This window comes from Podarcis pityusensis (genome assembly GCF_964106645.2).
Source record: "Podarcis pityusensis genome assembly, chromosome: 4".
NCBI classification, from domain to species: Eukaryota; Metazoa; Chordata; class Lepidosauria; order Squamata; family Lacertidae; genus Podarcis; species Podarcis pityusensis.
Genome location: NC_138027.1, coordinates 47630715 through 47651464, shown reverse-complemented (window position 1 = coordinate 47651464; position 20750 = coordinate 47630715). Strand labels below are relative to the sequence as shown.

General features: G+C 39.3%; 1 protein-coding gene across 3 annotated transcripts in view; it reads right to left on the bottom strand.

The window, feature by feature from the left end:
* Positions 1-419: 419 nt before the first annotated feature.
* Positions 420-20750, bottom strand: part of USP25 (ubiquitin specific peptidase 25) — a 58049-nt gene continuing 37718 nt past the window's right edge. Inside the window, exons 14-26 of one of the 3 annotated variants that reach the window (XM_081004347.1) lie at positions 19138-19343; positions 18254-18324; positions 16548-16776; positions 15607-15807; positions 14498-14631; positions 12024-12137; positions 8604-8699; positions 5179-5357; positions 3905-3983; positions 3388-3467; positions 2501-2624; positions 1600-1795; positions 420-1039 (exon numbers count right to left, since the gene is read on the bottom strand). In XM_081004347.1, coding sequence (XP_080860473.1) covers positions 867-1039; positions 1600-1795; positions 2501-2624; positions 3388-3467; positions 3905-3983; positions 5179-5357; positions 8604-8699; positions 12024-12137; positions 14498-14631; positions 15607-15807; positions 16548-16776; positions 18254-18324; positions 19138-19343 — 1882 coding nt within the window. In that variant the 3' untranslated portion in view covers positions 420-866. The remainder of the gene's footprint in view (positions 1040-1599; positions 1796-2500; positions 2625-3387; positions 3468-3904; positions 3984-5178; positions 5358-8603; positions 8700-12023; positions 12138-14497; positions 14632-15606; positions 15808-16547; positions 16777-18253; positions 18325-19137; positions 19344-20750) is intronic. The other 2 variants (XM_081004348.1, XM_081004349.1) reach the window with 2 other exon arrangements.

The following is a 20750-nucleotide window of genomic DNA, read 5'->3' as shown; positions in this document are numbered from 1 at the left end:
TCTGCCAAAAACTGAGCAAAGAAGCATAGACTGCAGAAACATCTATAGGTCAGAGCACTCTGCCCAGTCAATTAGCATTATCCTAGTCTATTAGCCTGCATAGTTGCTGTATTGTCTATATGGGTCATATATGTAGTCTCAAAATAAACATCAGGTACTTCATTCTACAGCAATAATTGCCAAATGGCATGTATGATGTCAGAAAATTGCAGGAGCTGATAAACACTACAAGTAACAGATGAAGAAGCACAAGAGCCCAGGGAAGCTTTCAGCATGCTGACATACTCCAAGTCCCCAAACTATACATAAAAACATGCCAATACCTACTCTCCTCCCTCCACAGTAGTTCACTAAGCCTTACTGTTCATGTTAAATAGACCTATATGATTCACAAACATACAGTTCATTTGCAACCAAAGTAGCCATAAATAAAACTTTTTTATTCTTTGATGTAATTTACAAGCTACCAGGTACCATGTATTTTACAATGGTCACTTTAAAATTGATGCAGTCACAGAATGGCCCAGACTGAACAGAAAGCTGTTGTTGATGAAGTGAAGGATCGTAAGACATAAGCAAAGTAATACTGTAACAGGTAGGTGGCAAAAAGCAGATTTGCCGTAATAAATCAGACTTGTAATGTTGCATGAGTTCTGGCTGATAACAAAAACTGAGTGTCATGCGATTCTCAGCTTTATTGCCTGCAGTCTGACTAATGTCTGTACAGTCCTCTTTCTTTCCTTGCGATTTATTAAAATGGAAAAGTTAAAAACTATAGCAGCAACAAGCAAACCCTGTGACAGGAAGGCAAGGGTTAAATAACTAAAAACAGTTTATACAGTGTGCTTAAGGAAGGTCTTCAGAGTTTATCTTCCGTCAGCTGGAGTTCGACTGAGTGACGACATGATTCGGGCAAATCGTTCGCACAGTTCATGGGTGGAATATGAAGGTAACTTTGGTGGGTCGTTGAAACCTTTAATTTCTGTAGAACAATCTAGCAATTTTGGCAGGAAGTCTGTCAGCTTTTCTTGCAAGTTGGCTGTAAAGAAGATGCATATATTTATATTTATCTGTTTGTAACTGGCCAATAATTTAAACTATGAGTTATCTTCGCATGCAAATTTTTATTATTTAAAGGTTTCCTTTCCTTCTCATGGTCCCACTTGAGAAAAGGAAGCCTGCAGTCTCTTAGCCATTAGCTGTTCTCTTAACCACATTTACTCTTAAACAGCAGCAACAGAAACAGCTCACTGGAACTTTAGGATTAAAATCTATGAAGAATGCGCATTGCTTTTATAGTAAATAAGGCGCTATCTTGCAGATTTCTGAACTATGCATCTCAAAATGTGCTTAAAGATTAATAAACTGATCACAATCTAACAGCTGAAATTCTCTCTCCTTTCGTCCAACTTTTTAATTTTGTTTACTCTTCCAATATTATTCTTCCAACTTTAACAATATAGGCATACCATACCAATCTAAAGTTGAGATGCACCTTACTTAGATTTTAACTGAGATGCGGAAACAAACTTACTCAGAGTTCCTAGGAACACATCTTATTACTGTATATGTATAAAAGTACAATTGTAAATAACATACGCTCCATTTCTTGTCCAAGGTATGAACACCATCGGTTTCTCATATCTTCTACAGCAACAATATCCTTTTCCTCTGTTTCATCCACCAGTAACAATGGCAAACATGGAACAATAAGATCATTCATAATTTCCAGTCCTTTATTCACTTCTCGATCATCTCCAGATTCAAACTGTGCTGCGGCACACTCATTTAATTTCTATGTATACCATAAAGAGAAAAATCAAACTGTTAGTGTTCATATTCTGTAATATTGTGTAATAGGTTCAAGTTACTAGTCCAAGCATTTGAGAACCAGGGGCAACCTATATAATCAAATACTTTTGCATGGTGCAATCTCTAAAATGTCATGTAACTGCTGATTTATGCAGTGGTATTTTTCTGTTAGTCTACTTACGCCAAGTGAGGTTACCTATGTGTTAGAAAATGTGAAACAATGTTTTTATATAAGCTAACAATAATGTTTGTGCAGTTTCATTCCATCAAATATTCATAGGAACCGTATGCAATTCCTATCACATATCATTTACTGGAACAGCTCCTAGAACCAAGTTCTTTTAAATCCTTGGTACTTCAATTTGCATTCTGGCAGTCTTTTTCCAGAATCACAAAATAACCCATTTACATCCGTTCCATGATACAACTGGTTTTGCTAAGCCATATGGCACCAAAGTTGCTCACCACTGCAAATGTCACCCACTTGTCCTATGAAACAAGCTGCACAGGACACACATTAATGTATGCTAAGAATGATGCATAAGAATAACTAAAAGCAGAGAACAGTCTTTAGCCACAGACCTGAAACTAAATATAATTATGATACTGATTAGGACTACATGTTTAAAAAACAAATCTGCAGTTTTTCCTCAAAAAATAAAACATTGTACAATTGGATTTCACTTACTAGTAAACATTCTCTTCTATAATGGGATATCAGTTCTTCATCATGACCTCTGTTTGAGCCTTTTGCTAAAAGTTCTTTGTTCTTATGGTAAGCACAGAGAAGGTACAGCAAGGCATTCTTAAAACTACAATAAAAATGAATTATTATTATTATTTTTTTAAAGTACTAGAAAGGCATTTTAATGAGATTCTTGAAATGGTCTCTTAATGGCATACAATATTGTATCTAAATTCAAAAACATATTGTATCAAATCCTGTCTCAAACACCAAATATTTAGATTGCCTACAATGCAAGAAAATATTTAGTGGGGCCAGCCCAATCCTGTTAAGGCAGTAGCCGCTACGCCACAGATAAACCAGCTTAATATAGAAACAATTTATTCCTGTTATGGAAATGCCTCCATGAAGACAATTCTGCTAATTGTGGAATGCATATGCATTTATAATATTTATATCTTGCTTTATGTGAGAGCCAAGAGGCTCTCAAAGCAGCTTAAGAATAGAGTCTCAAATAAAAATAAAAATTCAAATCTAGTGTAGACCTGGTTGCTCACTGGAGCAAGATGGTTCAAGTATATATAACACCAATCCTGGCCTGGCTGCACTTCTGGGCACAATTCAAACTGCTGGTTTTGACCTATAAAGCCTTAAAGGCTCAGGACCACAATACCTTAAGGACCTTAAGGGTTACAGATAGATACTTTAATGTCAGTAACAATATTTTGGGGAGGGGGCCAGATTGTACAGATTGCACAACCAAAAAAAGAATTTCCATGCCCAGTCATCCTTACACATTTGTATCATTTATCGCATATGGTGCCTATATAACCATTCAATTGCAAATGCACTGCAGTTCTTTGTAGATTTTAAGAGGTAGATTCCCTTACTTCTTGTTCTGGAAACATTCCAATCCCACCATGAGGTACACAGTTGTATCTCTGAAGTTTCTGTACTCTTGGTGCCACCACTGCATGTAAAAATAAATAAATGTGTACGTAAGTTTTTTTTATGATGAAATACTAAACATCCAATTTCAGTCCTGTCAAACTATGAGTTCAAAATATTTTTTTGCCTCCTTTAGATGGCCATGCCAATGAGAAAATCTTGAGTAACTCTGGATATGGAGATTCAACATGTCATTAAGAACAATACACTCTGTCCGCTGACTAATTTTCTGATTCCCCACCCCCCACCATTTCTGCGTAGTCACTGTCTATTAAATGAAAACTGCTTGCAAGTCCATTTAAAATCCAAACGTGAAGGACACACTTCCCTGAAAATTCTCAGCTTTTGAGCTCAATACTTGTCACCTTTTTCAGGACTTTTTCAAGACTTACATTAACACACACACAAATTCATTTTACCTTAGGATGAGTAAGAGGAAATGTTTCTGACAATACTAACCTCATAATCTTCCATTTTTACTTCATCTGGCTTTATCATTTCAATTTTGGCTCGGGCCACTTTCATTATGTTACGGCACCTTTAAAAAGGAAAAGGTTGTTACTCACTTTCTAAATCCTGCTTTGCAGCCATTTCAGAGCAGGAATGTGACCTTTTGTTCTAGACAAAAAGAGGAAACTGCCGCTCTCCAGACACCTACTTCACGAGGGCCTGCCCTCTCAGGGTTCGGGTGCATGTGGTGCATGTGAGCATGTGTTGCAAAACATCCCCTTGTATCAGTTGCAAAGCGAATTGGGACTGTTCCTGTGTTCGTGCAGACTGGGCAGAAAGATGGGAGGTTCGGTAAGACTGCCATTTTTTAAAGAATTAAATAGGCATAGCACTTCTCTTCCTTCTTCAGAGCAGGCTTCCTTGGAAGATAGTATCTTAACCTGGATCTTGCATGTCTTCTCAGATTTGAGACCTACTGAATGACTAGATATTATTTCTGTGACTTCAATTAGGACTGGCTGATTTATTTTAGATGGCTTGGCTTTATAAACTACAGTGGTACCTCGGGTTAAGTACTTAATTCGTTCTGGAGGTCCGTTCTTAAACTGAAACTGTTCTTAACCTGAAGAACCACTTTAGCTAATGGGGCCTGCTGCTGCTGCTGCGCCACCGGAGCACGATTTCTGTTCTCATCCTGAAGCAAAGTTCTTAACCCGAGGTACTATTTCTGGGTTAGCAGAGTCTGTAACCTGAAGCGTATGTAACCCGAGGTACCACTGTAGTCTAATGCATTGCCTGAAAGTACTGCTACAAAAATGGCAGGGTCACAGGGGGACTCATCTTTGGTTTCATTTTTTTTTTGCACTTTTTAAATTCTTCAGTTTGTCTGAATCTCTCATTTTAGGAGCCTTCATGTTGCAGTGTTACTTGCTGTACTAGACAAAGCCAGCCTTAGAATGAATTTAAATTATCACATATACAGCATGTACTTTTCTCTGGTTTCTTCTGTTGATTACAGTGCAGACGTGTTTCGCTGAAGTGTATGCCAGCAACTATCTTTAAGTGTCACAAGGTGGAGCTATAACACTTTTGCTACATATCTAGTGTTTTCTCATAGAACCGGGAGGTTTCTTTTTGAAAAACTCTCATTCTGCTTAACTGCATTTGCAGAAGGAAAGCTAAATAATTTATACCTTATTTCCTTTTAAAAACAAAAAACAAACTAACATTCTACAGAAGCTTTGCTTGAAGTATGTTGGACCAGACACACATGCATACATTACCTTTCATCAAAACTCAAATTGTGATCTGCAAACTGTTCCAGCAACGTTCTCTCAATTATTTTGTTTGGAGCCTGGTTTTGGATGAAGTATACAATTGCATGATGCAAACGGTAATCACACTCAGGTGACGTTTCTTGTTGGGCAAGTTTGAGTAATCGTGCATATTCCAATTTTATTGCCTAAACATTAAAAATAAAATAAAAATGACAGCCATTTTTAACAGGACAGGTTTTTTTAAATGAAAAATGTAAACTACGTTAAAAGCTCTATTACATATCAATTTAAGTATCGGCATCACTAATAAGAAACAGGAATATTTAATTCCAAAGCCATGATTCTCTTTTCCAATGACTAAACTATCCTGGATGAAGACAGAAATAAAACCTTAAAACATCATTTCAGCAATATGGCAAAAATGCTGCAGTAGTAAGTATAAAGCAAACGTTCAGCTTCTAAAGGAAAACAGAAAATATTTTAAGTGGCAAGACATCAAACGAAAGGGCTCTATCGAACTTAATGCTACTTGGAGTAGACCCATTCAAAATAAATAGGCCTGACTTAGGATACATGCTATTTCCCCACCCTCATTGTATTAACCATCAACAACAAAACTCACTCTCTAGTTATACATTAGCACAAGGCTCCCTTTTCATGGTATTTAACGAATCCCAACTCTCAGTGTGAGAATGGGCAATGACAGTATTAACTCTGGGCAGAAAGTATTCAAGAGCACTTTGATGATAATGTCATAAAGGTAAAGGGTAAAGGGACTCCTGACCATTAGGTGCAGTCGTGACCGACTCTGGAGTTGCGGCGCTCATCTCGCTTTACTGGCCGAGGGAGTCGGCTTTTGTCCACAGACAGCTTCCAGGTCATGTGGCCAGCATGACTAAGCCACTTCTGGCGAACCAGAGCAGCGCACGAAAACGCCGTTTACCATCCTGCCGGAGCGGTACCTATTTCTCTACTTGCACTTCGTGCTTTCGAACTGCTAGGTTGGCAGGAGCAGGGACTGAGCAACGAGAGCTCACTACGCCACAGGGATTTGAACCGCCGAGCTTCTGATTGGCAATTCCTAGGCTCTGTGGTTTAACTCACAGCACCACCTGCGTCCCATAATAATGTCATACATTTGCAATATTTTAAAATATATTGAATCCTTCAAAATAATTCTTTTGAAGACTACTGCTTATATACAGGGCATATCACAATTTCTATATTTTCTTAGACACGTGATCCATAGAATTCAGAATGCTACTGCAATAACAAAGTATGCAGTTTATCTGACTGACGCTGTTTACTCATCACACTGCTCCATCTAAAATATCTCTTTCACAAGCTACCACATGGGAGAACCAAACAGATACGACAGCAAGCGAAAGTCCTTATTAATGGAATAAAGTAACTTCTGAAATCCACATGCAATTTATATCTTGTAATAAAAGCACGCTGTCAAAACAAGTATTAGTTCTCGCCTTTAAAAGATTTCAAAAGTGAATGGAACGTTATAGGTAGCTTTGAGATACCTATATATAACATGATTTTTGAAAGTATAAACACAAAATATATACACACATCTATTAGGCCAGCAGATAGAGACTTTGAATCCAAGCAAGGTAGGCAACATCTTATTGAAAACACAGCAGGGAAAAGGCAATATGGAAAAATACTATCTTCCTCTAAGCTGTATTTTCATCTTACAGCTGTATTTCAACAGCAAGTGTGCAATGTTTAGTGCATCTCCTTTAATATACTTTAGGTCAAATTTGAGCCAGAACTTAGTATAAATATAGGATACATACAAAAGAGAAAGCGATTTAAATTGAGGCTGTTCACTGACTTTTTAGCCTTCTCCAATGCAGTGCCCCCAGATAGTTTTGTACTACAACTACCACAGCTGATCAGACTTGTAGCCCAAAACATATGGTGAGCACAAGGTTTGGGAAGTGTGCTCTACTTTGTAGCTTCTATGGTAAAGGTGAAGGTAAAATGACCCCTGACAATTAAGTCCAGTAGCAGAGGACTCTGGGGTTGCGGCGCTCATCTCACTTTACTGGCCAAGGGAGCTGGCGTTTGCTGCAGAGAGCTTCCGGGTTATGTGGCCAGCATGACAAAGCCGCTTCTGGTGAACCAGAGCAGCGCACGGAAACGCCATTTACCTTCCCGCCGGAGCAGTACCTATTTATCTACTTGCATTTTGATGTGCTTTCAAACTGCTAGGTTGGCAGGAGCAGGGACCGAGCAACGGGAGCTCACTGCATCGTGGAGATTCAAACTGCCGACCTTCTGATCGGCAAGCCCTAGGCTCTGTGGTTGAAACCACAGCGCCACCCACGTCCCTAGCTTCTATGGTAGAGCATCTCTAAAACAAAGTGCATGGATTGGATTCTACGGTGTTAAATTTTGCAAGGTTGTGGAAGAAGTTTCTCCTCTCTTCTAGCAGCTCTCCATGTCTGATTTCACACTGTTCCAGAATCCTACTCAAACCTTCCAAAGAAGCTTTTTGAGTTCACAGGCATCAGTCAGGAAGCTTTCCATTTATGAACAACTTCCTTAAGTTAACTTATCTTGGAATGTACTTAAGATCATTCCTGGGATCTTGGTTCCTTAAAAAAACAAATGCAATTTAAATTCTGACAAGTCATAGGACAAAAATACTGATTTTGCAATGATATGGCCAACTTCTATTAGTTAGTTGTCCTTCCCCTTTAATTATTGCATGTCTTAAGTAACAAAATACAGACCATTACTTTCCCCTGATATCAGGAAAGGTGGCAATCTACCAATACATGACAAGAAATCATGACCTGCCTCCAAGCAATAAAGTTTAGATCCTTGACCCATTTGTCAGTAAAGCATGGTGTTGTCTAGAAAGAAAATATGAGGATCAGGAACAATATTTATATCAGTATGTCTTCTTCAAAAGGGAGGAGGAAGCAGTTAGGTAAGGGAGCATGAAATATGGCCATGCCCTGTTAGGAACAGTATAACTTAGTTGCTGTAATTGTTTCATATGGTTAAGGTAGCATTGATGTGCTAACTATGCATTATTCCTTGCAAAGAGGTTACTAGACTAGTATGGCAACCACCAAGCCTACTTTTACTTTTAAAATACCAACTGAAATAAACAGCACTTAAGTAATAAATCTTAATATGTGCACAAAACTGGAGCAAAGTCTACTGAAGGTATTCCTTAAGTAGGTGTTGCCAACTGTAGCACTGGTATGAGCTTTATTGATTAAATTTATTATTAAAAATTCCTTCAAAAATATTGGATGGTGCTGTGTTAATTCTTAGCTTTTTCTTTCGAGAGAACACAATTAAATGTAGAAATAAAGGAAAACTCCAGGAAAAGGACAACTTTTAATTAGAATTCAAGTACAAAGACAGTAAGAAAAAAGGAAAGTTGAAAGTGTTAGGTGTACCTTAAAGAACCCTGCTTCTGGCCCACACCTGTCATAAACATTCGTGGCTTTACCTATAGCCATGATAATACCTTGCATGTTCGGGGTCAGCATGACCTGTTATAGGAGATTTAACATTTATATTTTGAATGAAGAAAAGTGTCAACAGCGCAACTCAATATGTGCCTTTACATACTCATGCAACTGCATGCACCCATTGCAATGGCAAGCATTTCAGCGTTGTATTTGTGGCATTCACAACATTCTTGTCCATTTCCTGGGTAGTAAATATATAACTAGTAACGCTAGATTAATAAGAAATACTTAAGGCATTTAAGAGGGAAAAAGAGTTCAAAGCTTCATGTACATGCAGACTTAGTCTCTTGAAGATGAGTTTTAGCAGACTGAGTTAATGTAAGAAATTATAGCTTCTCCAGTGAGGTACAAAGCAGTCTATTTTCAGTTAAACATAATGACATAATTCTTATATATGGTACTGGAAGGGACACAAAGTTAAGGGAGCTTTCCTAAGGTGGGAATGCAACAAAGTCTCTGTATTTTGGCATTCCATCTTTGCAAAGATCTATGAAATTAGCGTCCAATGCCTAAAAAAGACAAGTGAGCCAGCCCTGAATTTGAACTTATTTCGTGAAAACCATGAATTGGGTATTTACTGGTAGTGGCCAGGTTGGGAATTGCAAGATTTTGGAAGTGGCAATTCTGACAGCATGATACCAAAAGGTGTGGCAGATTGCTTTAAATGAAAAACTTACAGATAAGCTAAAATGGCAAGGGGTAAAAAACAAAAGAAAAATGCCCCAGACAAATTTATGGCGGAATTGTACTGTTTTACCATGCATATGAACAGCAGACTTCCTACAGCACATAAAATCTTTTGGATTGTTTGATTTATGATATTGTGCTATTTTTCTTTTATTGTATATGATAATCTAGAGTCTCTCTAATTTTTGATGCATTATAAGACATGGCTGTAGTCTGTGTTGCATTGTAGTTGCTAGGGGAGGGTTTTTTTGGCTGTAAAATTAATATAAAATTAATTCTTATTTGTGCAGATAGATTTTTTAATATGCATGCCTTCCATTATAGAACTAAAGGCGAAGTCAGAACATGGGAATTAGAAGAATCGGATAGAAGCAAAATGGGAAATCCCTCTAAAATCATTCACATTTTCAAACTGGGAATACATAATGCCAACAGCAGGGTTTCTTTCCGTTCATGAAAGGGACTGCAACAGCAGAGGCTTGAAGTCAAGAAGGGAAGGGGGGAGAAGACGTTATTTTTGCAAATCCACGTTTTCACAGATGAATGGAAAGAAAACACTGTCCTTTGTTACAGATTTATCAAGTGACCCACCTATTCGTGCTTCCAAGGCATGAGCACACGTATTTCATGCAAAGATCACTGTATGTCACAAGTTATTTTTTTCAAGTCAAACCAGTATTGCAATCATTTCAGTCAGGCATGTGGATCTGGAAGGGACCTGTATTATCTGCATGGCTGCCTTAGTGGGGCCAATGTGCTGTATTCCTGGAGGGGGGTGGCACTTGGAAGTCTTTTCTAAAGAGACTTCAGGCCCTATGCTAAAGCAGTAGACTAAAAGCAAAGGGTGCTATATACGTTTAATACTGCTCTCTTCCCCACTGTTATTTCTATGTCAAGGACTATTGATATTTCACATATTAATTTTTATTATTGGCAATTATACAGTAGAAATCACATACAACTTTGCCCAAATATATATTCACAATAATATCAAGTTTCAGCTCCATGTTCTCAGGTTGCAATATTTGCAATATTTGAATATTAAATGATGTTGCAACCTGCTGTAACACATGCTATCTTAAAAATAATGGGTGCTTTTTCCCTTTGTTTATTCATTTTCTAATTTATGATTGATGAATTAAAATCCATGTGACTCATCAACTAAGTTTTTTTAACTGGGCGAAAGTCTATCATAAAAACACAGCAAAAATCCCCTGGATCAGAGCTACCTAGTTCAGAATCTAGTCTCCAACACAAGGAAGCCAGTTATTTCCAGGAAGTCCACGAGTCCACTAGTAAGACATAAAGGCGCCCATCTACCCCATTGTTTCTCCCTGTGTGTATGTATGTATAATATATACATATACATTGCTCCCACTGAGACTTTATTTAAGAATGCTAATCACTCAAACATAGGCATGTGTAGGCTTGCCAATTTTTTAGACAGGGATGTGGATCCAAATGTGGATTTAAGACTACACTACATAGTTTTTAATGGAACATGCATTTAGATGTTCTTCTGCAAGTAATGCAGTTCACATAGTCAATGTGTATAGGGATCCACATTTGAATCCACACACTACACTGGGCCCAGTTACATTAAAGGGAAGACTGCACTCTGAAAACACATACCTATGTGGGCATCACATCACATCAGAGAACTTCCGCTATAATCTTTGGATCTAAAAGGACTACTTGCCACCCTGTTGACTAGTAGCCCTATGGATCCAAAAGGCAAAAAAAAAAAAAAAAAAAACCCCAGGTGGCGGTGGCCCAGAATGTGGTTGCCTCCTTCCAGGGTCTATTCTTGCCTGGTGCTTATGTGCACTGGTGCACTGGGGTCATGTTAGTTGAAGCTGTCACTAAATATCCCCATCATTTAAACTGTGGCATATAAAACAGTGAGTACTGGTTTCTAGGCCTTTCAATGGGAACTGCAGGGCTACTCCATCAGCTCTGCCGAGACCAGCTCCCAGTTTAGTTTCTCTCCCTAAACTCTTTCCATTTCAGCTGCTCATTAAAAAAACTGCATAAGAACTGGGACCTGAATGCACTTGCTTTCCTCCCCATCTCCTTTTCCTTTGTGCCATGTCTTTTAGATTGTAGGCCCGCAAGCAGCAACTGTATTGCTTTTAACATGTGCACAGCGCTAAGTAAATTCCCAATAGATTATTCATAGTAAGAGCAGCTCAAACTCATAGGGCGCTTCCAATCAGGGCATCCCTTTTATAAAAATCTAAACAGTGGTGGCTAACCTGTGGCCCACTGGATGTGGCTGGACTCCAACTCCCATCATCCCCAGCCAGCATGGTCCATGATTGGGGATGAGAGATGTAGTCTTGTGACATCTGGAGGGCCACAGGTCTGCCACCAAAATTACTTGCTTAGTCTTCAGTTACTAGAATCTAAACATGATGCTTGAAAACGCTCAGAACAAACAATCTTCATCAAATTTATCTATTTCACACCATGCAAAAACAAGAGAAGCAGCATCTATCAGTTCTTCATGATTTGACAAATTGCAGTAAAATCAGCTGGGACATGGGTAAGTGTTTAGGTAAGTGCAACCATGTGCAAGCATGCCAAAGACCACTCATCAGGCAGCTGTCTGCAGCACATGAAAGGTGCAGAAATATGTGATAACGGTGAAGGTGGTACCTCATCGTCATAACCTCCCTCCTCTGACTCAATCACATAAGTCCCTACATCAGGAATCGCCAGCTCTACAACTTTCTGTTTAGAAGCTGTTGGATCTGGGGCACTATCAGAATTCTGTGAGGGGGGAAATGAAAACATGACAGGCTTTAGATTGATTCTGTGAGGGGGGAAATGAAAACATGACAGGCTTTAGATTGCTCTGAGAATACTAGCAAAATCTTACTTTCCTTTTTAAATATATAAATATTTTTAAAAATTGCTGCTGTTATAATTGCAAGTAAACTGTTTAAAACTAAAAGTTAAGGCCAACAGTAGGTTACATATACTTTATACTCATTTACATGGACAGCCTTATTATTCAGTAACTTTAGATTTCAATGCTTTCTCTCTTCTTAGCCTGGAAACGATCAGGTGAGGTAATTTATAAATATTTTTTTTTCATTTATATACTGCTTTTCATAAAATCCCTAGAGTGTTTTACACAGCAAAACATACAGTAAAAGCAATTTAACAATTGTAATTAAAACCCACATAATACACAACTGTCAGCAGAATACAAAATATAGCCTAGGAGAAAACAAGTCAAACACCATGTAAGCGTAAAAAATAGAAATTATTGGGTGAAAGGGTTTCAGTGTGTCTTAAAGGATCTGGGAAACAGGTGTGTTTTAAGAGGGCACTGAAACTGATCAACTGTTGACACTTATCATATCTCCAGAGGTAAGGAGTTCCATAAATGGGGTGCTGTACTGGATTCACAATATCTCCCCACTTCCCAGACATGGGAACTGCCCCTAACTGTGCGTTCATTTTGTAGGGATTCAATCACAGTTTAATGGCTCTCATCTAGCCCATTACTGTCTCCAAGCGCTGGTTTAGCACCTGCACAGCCACACCCAATTCAAAGAGAATGGTGAGAAAGCCCCAATTCAAGCTGTAAGCTGGCAACAAAAGATGCATGAAGATTTGGGCCCAATTTCCCTATATGGACATATTGCATCTTATTCTATTTCCCATAAACTTTGAACAATTAAATTCCCACTGAGTTCGTGGAACAAAATCTAAAATCTAAACTGAATTATAGCCCAGGGATTAATACCCAATCCATGTAGGAAGTTTAAACAGTTTGATTATACACTGTTTTTCTTATTACAAAGGTAGCCTTCAAATGAGGGGCGAGGGCATAAAAAAGTACACACAACTGTCACTTGTGAAGCGCAACAAGCGTGTTTATCTCTGGCTGCCTATTTGTAGCAAAATGAATGCAGGCTGCACTTTACAAACAGCTACACACATTTTCTCCAAACGCTAAATTCATGTCTGCATAAAAACATTTACGTTTCAAGTCACTCACGGTCTGTAGCAGGACAAGCATATACTTATTAAAAACAAGTTGCCTTGGTGTATAATGTAGCAAGCAGCGAGGCTGCAGGAGCTCTCAAGATTGACCTTAGATTGCTGTACCGTAAGTTAAAACGGCCGCCTCTTAAGTTCTGAAACATCAAAATGACATTCCTTTTGGACTGGAGATATCATTTTAAATGGATGTTCAGAGGCGGATGCTTGACTGGGAAAATGTTGGAAATTTGTCAGTCGAAACAACAGTATTTTTTCACTGTCTTAGAAGCTTCTTGATCAGGGGTCAGCAAACTTTTTCAGCAGGGGGCCAGTCCACTGTCCCTCAGACCTTGGGGGGGGGGAGTGGACTATATTTTGAAAAGAAAAAAATGAACGGATTCCTATGCCCCACAAATAACCCAGAGATGCATTTTAAATAAAAGGACACATTCTATTCATGTAAAAACACACTGATTCCCGGACCGTCCGTGGGCCGGATTTAGAAGGCCATGGCTGGATCCGGCCCCCAGGCCTTAGTTTGCCTACCCATGTTCTTGATCATAAGAAATTGTAAATTGCTATGGCCTCAGTAAATTGTAAATACACTTAAAGTATGAGAGCATGAAAAGAGTAACAGTGAAATAATCGGTTTACTGCTAAGCAAGAAAGTGTTCTGTTAAAAAGTAATGAATTATACTGCAAGTCAAATGAAATTAGGGTGAAACTTGGATACATAAGGCAATTTCTTGTTTTTCCAGAAAGTGGAAGAAATATTTTGATGACACTTAAAGTTATTAATGCGTAACAGTTTCCCCTGATATCATGACCTTACCTTCTGGAATAGTAGTTTGCATAGGCTTCTGTAGATAAAGCACTCGTCTCCTGAAATGGCACACTCTTTCAACACAGAACATACAAGGGATGGACCCCATTGTGTAGTATGCACAATGTATCACAACACTGAAACTTTTCAGACAGAAAAGTTAACACAAAGACCTTTAGCTAAATCCTAATTGTTAGACAAACAATTTATTTACTTGATTGTAAATAAAACCGCTAAGCAGTTTACCAAAGTCAGGTATAAATATGATAAATCTTTTGCATATAAAGGAGGAAGATATTTTGCCTTTCCTTACCAAATGCATAATAGCTTCAGGATTCTTCTCCTCTTGTTCAGTGAATGCTTTTGTGATTGCTCGTACAGAATCCTCTTTCAATTGCTTTGAGACATCAGTCCTTGAGGGTTGTTCCAAATATTCAGGTTCTTCTCCTTGAAGCGGGAAGCAGGCGGGGAAGGTAAATATTTTATGTTATAAATACATGCACAATATATCACAACGTTACAATGTTACAATTAGGTACAAAGTTACAATTAGGTACAATGTTACTTAAGAAGAAGAAGAGGAGTAGTTTGGATTTGATATCCCGCCTTTCACTCCCTTTTAAGGAGTCTCAAAGCGGCTAACATTCTCCTTTCCCTTCCTCCCCCACAACAAACACTCTGTGAGGTGAGTGGGGCTGAGAGACTTCAGAGAAGTGTGACTGGCCCAAGGTCACCCAGCAGCTGCATGTGGAGGAGCGGAGACGCGAACCCGGTTCCCCAGATTACGGGACTACCGCTCTTAACCACTACACCATACTGGCTCTCTTTTCTGATTAGGTTAAATTTACTGCTTTCAGTGGGTCAATACTAACTGTATGATTAACTGTATTGCAAACTTGACAAAAACAAAAAGGAATGATATCCTACATTAATGTTATCAGCATGATGTTTACCTCTCACATCAGAAGCTTAAGCAGCTACTGAAAAGAAGCGATAAACAGCAGCAATACGTCGTGATAACTGGGTACACTTCTAGCACTATTTAGGACTCTTGCACTGGACATTCTTTTTTTAACAGGTTTATGTATGCTCTCATTCTCTGATTCTACTTGCTGGGAGGAGAAAGGGAAGTGTACACTTAAATTAGCTTTTAAATTTACCAACCTTGTGAGAGGTTTTTAAGCTCTTTAAGGTGTGTGAGAAAGGTGTTTGTTAATTTTTCTTGCTAAATAATTAAATGCCTTTATCTACATTTGTCTGTTTGCTCGTGGTCCAACTGATGTGCCTGCTTTCCTTCCATCTACAGGTTTGGGGAGTTGCTGGTTGCTTATGAGCTGTAGTCCCTTTGCAGGTCTTGAATAATCAACCATTTAACCCCCTAACAGAAGAGAAAGCCTTACAGAAGCTGCTTTCTTTACTGACCTGGGGTAGTGGAAGGCATAGGCACCCCGGGTGTTGGGGATGTTAATGTTTTGTCCTGTTGTGCTTTCAGAGCAATCTGTGCATCCCAATCTTCCAGCTCTTTTTCAAAACGCTTATTGTCTTCTTTGACATAATCTCTTAGATCAGGAGGTAATGTTTCCATTCCAACAACCATAAGCCCTGTTTCCTTGTTGAATTCCTCTGTAACAGCATATGATGTGTTTCATGCATCAAATAAAACCATGAAAGCGTGCACAAATTATTTTACAAAACATTTAAAACCAAGTATTTCAATCAGTTTCACAAAGGAGTTAGCTCAGGATCTTTAGTAAACTAAGTTTCAGCTCTTTGTTTAAAAATTGGGGGAGGGCACTAAAAAGTTGCATCATTGTACCTTTTACAGCAATGCAACTGTGCTATCATTTATTATCATGCTATTAGTTAGATGAGAGATCCAACCCTGTATTTACTGGCATGTAAAACAGCAAGAGGAAAAAACCATCTGGCAGGAAATGGGGTACTTAAGCTTCCTACTGCAGTCCCGTTCCCTGTGCCCCCCTTCACCTTTCCCTTTGCAACCTGATTTCTCTAGCTACTTTTATCCCAGCTGATAGTTCTTAGGTTTATTTGCCAGTCAGGTGGATAAAAGTGGTGGGAAAGGGGAAGAGAATTGCAGATGGACGTGGGAAGTTTCCAACATCCCTCCTCATCCACCACTAAAAATCCCTTGCCACTTCCTTTGGTATTTACTTTATAGTAGGCCTGTTAAAACTCAAGAACGAAATTCCAACCCAGCCAACTAATTACATGTATGTGTCCAATTTGCAAAGCAGAGTGCCTTGTGGGTGTCACACCTCCTTGGGTGTAAGGAACAACTAAAGTCACTGAGACATTAAATATATTCAACTCAAATTCTGCTTTTCATATCACCGTAATATTACCTTGTATCAAAAATGGTTCTTTATCATTGATATACATTAAGCAGTAAGCACTTGCGTTCCGGTATCCACCAAATGAGTCACGTTCAAGCTCTTCCCAAGTAGACTTTGTAACAGAAATATCATTGTACTTCATCCACCTCCTTTGGTAACTATCATAGATATATGCCCAGTAGTGTCCTGCATTAGCCTGTCCTTCATGAACTAATACTGCATGTAACCGATACGGAACCTAAGTAAAATAAAATCAACAGGAAGTTAGGTCACAATAATTAGCAAAAAGGATGAAGAATAAAAAACAGACAGGAATAAAGATTTAATCAGAGGCTTATCAAACAGAAAAAGAAAGCTCGTGTAAAAATTGTTTCTTCTCATCAATTCCATAAAGTACTTGGCATCCAGCTTTACCTGCTCACTTCTACCTGCTCTGGATTAAAGGAAATACGAGTGGCTAGTTTCTTCCACTGTCATTCTGAACTTTGTCACAATTTAGCAGAAACATTTCCACATTCACAGCTACTCAAGTAGTTCTCTTAAGTATGCATAGGATTTGAGTACACAAATGATAATGTATGTTACAGGAAAGCAAGTTGTTCAAGTTTGAGCTGCAGTTACGCTCAACTGAAAATAAGTTTAACATGGGTCAACTAAAATGTGTGAATGCATCAACTTGCTCCCCACCTCCACAAACTGCAAGCTTCATAGGTCTCAAGTTCTGTCTGTTATGCTTTCTGTATCTAAAATAGCCAATTTCAAGGGGAAACTAAAGAAAAAGAATGGGCATGACAGTGATTCAAAGGAACTGAAACAGATTGCTGATCTTCCGCTTCAAGACAACTGTTGTGATCTACCTAAAAAAAGGGTGAAGAAGCAATTTAGACTACAAAGCAAAAGGGCTGTGTGAAATACAGTTCCTGTTCAATGCATCTTCACTGGCTACACCAGTTTACACATGGCTCCAGCATGCAGGCTGCATGCTCAACAGAGAAAAGTTTCATGTCTCAGGCTTATGTATACAACTTTTCATGTTAACCGATCATAAGAGAGTAGGTCCTGCAGAAGTTGGAAAAACCTTAGAAAAAACGAAGAAGAAGAAGAAGAAGAAGAAGAAGAAGAAGAAGAAGAAGAAATTATTTCTATCCCGCCCTCCCCAGCCAGAACCAGGCTCAGGGCGGCTAACATGAATATATATATATAATACATTAACATAAAATTCAGCAATCGACTGAAATACAGCTTAAAATCAGATTAAAATCAAAAAAGATCAGATGGCTACACGCAAATTATAACTATAACTATAGGGGTTGGGAACCTTAAGTACTCACCAGGCTCAGCTATTTGTATGAGCCGGTGAGAAGAGTTAGAGAGGCCACTTATATGCAGGGTCTTGTAAAAGGAGAGGGGTCAGACTGAGCCCCGACCAAAGCCTGGTGGAACAGCTCCATCTTGCAGGCCCCGTGGAAAGATGTGAAGTCCTTCAGGGCCCTGGTCTCTTGCGGCAGAGCATTCTACCAGACTGGGGCCAGGGCCAGAAAAGCCTGGCTCTAGTCAAGGCCAGTCTAACCTCCTTGAGGCCCGGGACCTCCAAGATGTTATATAGTGCAATGGTAGATGAGAACCAGAAGTAAACTCTCATAAAATACACAATTGGTCAGTATTATTGCTATATTATGGTAATAGATTCTCTTTCATATGGAAATGATACTTACCTGCACCATTGATTTGTCAGTGTACATTAACTCAATTGTCCGCTGTATTCTAGCTATGCTTTCCTGCAAATCTAAGATGAAAGGAAAATGAAGTCATTCCCTCCAATATTAAAATTCACATTTCTACAGATAAACACAATTATTCCACTACTGGCTACTACTACTACTACTAAGATTAATATTCCATCCTTTCTTCCATAGGAGGCCCAGAGAAGCATTTACATGCCAAATAATTATGAATCATCACTTCCTCCTGCATTTTAAAAGAAATTTTAATTCATTCTGGTACTGACCATGAAATATATTCTCTCCCTCGAGAGCTTTGCCCAAATCTGCCAACAATGTCAAACATCCCATATATAAAAATGAGATCTACTGGTTAGAACTTTACAGATCACCCTTAAGACTTAGATGGACAGTGGTTTACCTGGCAACCATTTACTGACAGCTTGCCTTCCCCAATTGTGCAGGACAGACTGCATAGCTTAAACATAAAAACTGCCTCCATGTAATCAAAACTACCTATACTTTGCCAAGTACCAAGTCAGAAGAAGAAGAAAAAAATTGCTGGATGTTACAGCCACTGCCAGCAAATTTTGTCTGCCTTGGCAAGCAACCCAAATGACACTTGCCAACTCCATCCCTTTTCAGAGACGGGAGGAGTAGAATGTCACATTCAATATAATACTGAGCATCAACTAGACTATGGGGCTTAAGCTCAAGCCCCTGTCATGCTCTAAGCTAGACCGGGGAGAGCAATGGCTCCGGCCTGCCAACCTGAGCTTCTCTAAAACAAGTGCTTTGGATAAGGCATCATCTAAGCTCCAGAAAAGAGTGAAGACCATGGCAATCTCTTGGCCTTGGCCAAACTTCCCAGCCAGTACCTCTAGTGTCATTTTCTACTTCCGTCCTCCAACGATGTAAACATCCCTCAAGGACTGAAAGCTCCTCTTCAGTGATGTGTCTTGGTGCTGGGTGCATTGGCAGGTCTGGTGGAATCCGAGATTGTGTGAATGGCTTGTGTATTACCGACCGCTGTGCAGGCGATGTGCTTTGTGTATCTGTAGAAGGCCCCTGTTGTTCTGTTGTGCTACATTTGTTGAAAAGATGAAACATTCAATCTAAGCAACTGAATCAATATATTATCTCAAAAGATACTACACACTGACAAAAAGGCCTCTGGATTCTGAAATTAATGCAGTTCTAAGCCATCTTTAAAAGATGTCCCTCGCAGAACACAATGTCTGAAATCTGACAGAAAATCTGGGGGTATGAACACAAGAACTTACACATTTTGTTCTCCCGTACCCCCAATTATGCCTATAAATCAGACTACCACCTCTGACATCAACTCCTCTAGAGTAAGTAGTATGCGGGACTTGGGACCCCTCCTAGTCTTCAGAGCTTTTGATATCAAACCTCATGTCTCATCGATTGTGCCAATGTCTTTTATTTTTCACTAATGAACTATTTTCTGGAATACATGTTAATAAATACATTTTTCTTAAATAGCATTTAAGAAAAGATATAAGACAAATAACAAAATCAGTGTAAAACCACCTCATTTGTACACAATTAAGTTGCGACGGTCACCTCCAGACTGGATTATTGTAACTCGCTCTACGTGGGGCTGCCCTTGAGACTGACCCAGAAACTCCAGCGGGTGCAGAATGCTGCAGCGAGACTCCTTACGGGGTCTTCGCTGCGAGATCACATTCATCCGGTACTATACCAGCTGCACTGGCTCCCGGTGGAGTACAGGATCAGGTTTAAGGTGCTGGTTTTAACCTTTAAAGCCCTATACGGCCTAGGACCCTCGTACCTACGGGACCGCCTCTCCTGGTAATGCCCCACAGAGGAACCTACGGTCTGCAAATAAAAACATCCTGAAGGTCCCAGGCCTCAGAGAGGTTAGGCTGGCCTCAACTAGAGCCAGGGCTTTCTCGGCTGCGGCTCCGATCTGGTGGAACGCTCTGTCACAAGAGACTAGGGCCCTGCGGGACCTGACATCTTTCCGCAGGGCCTGCAAGACAGAGTTGTTCCACCAGGCCTTTGGTCAGGGCCCAGCCTGACTCCCTTCTCTGGCAACCTGCACAGAACTTTGCTTAACGGTTGCCATTAATTTGATTTTAATTAATTTTTATAATGAAATGTTTTAGAATGTTTGATTATTTGATTGTTTGATTATTTGTTTGTTGTTAGCCGCCCTGAGCCTGGCTTTGGCTGGGGAGGGCGGGATATAAATAAAAATTTTTATTATTATTATTATTATTATTATTATTATTAAAGTGAGATTCTAGGTATCTCACATGGCTTTGTGATACAAAGCTGTGCAAACCATGGAGTATTTTCCCAAATGGCTCCATACAAGGTCTAAAGGTACATGCAGTCAGCATTACCTAGAAAAACTAAGCAGGTTTGTGTCTGGTCAGTGCCTGGACAGGTGACTGCATGGGAACTACATGGGTTTCATGACAGAGAGGTAAAAGTTAAATGC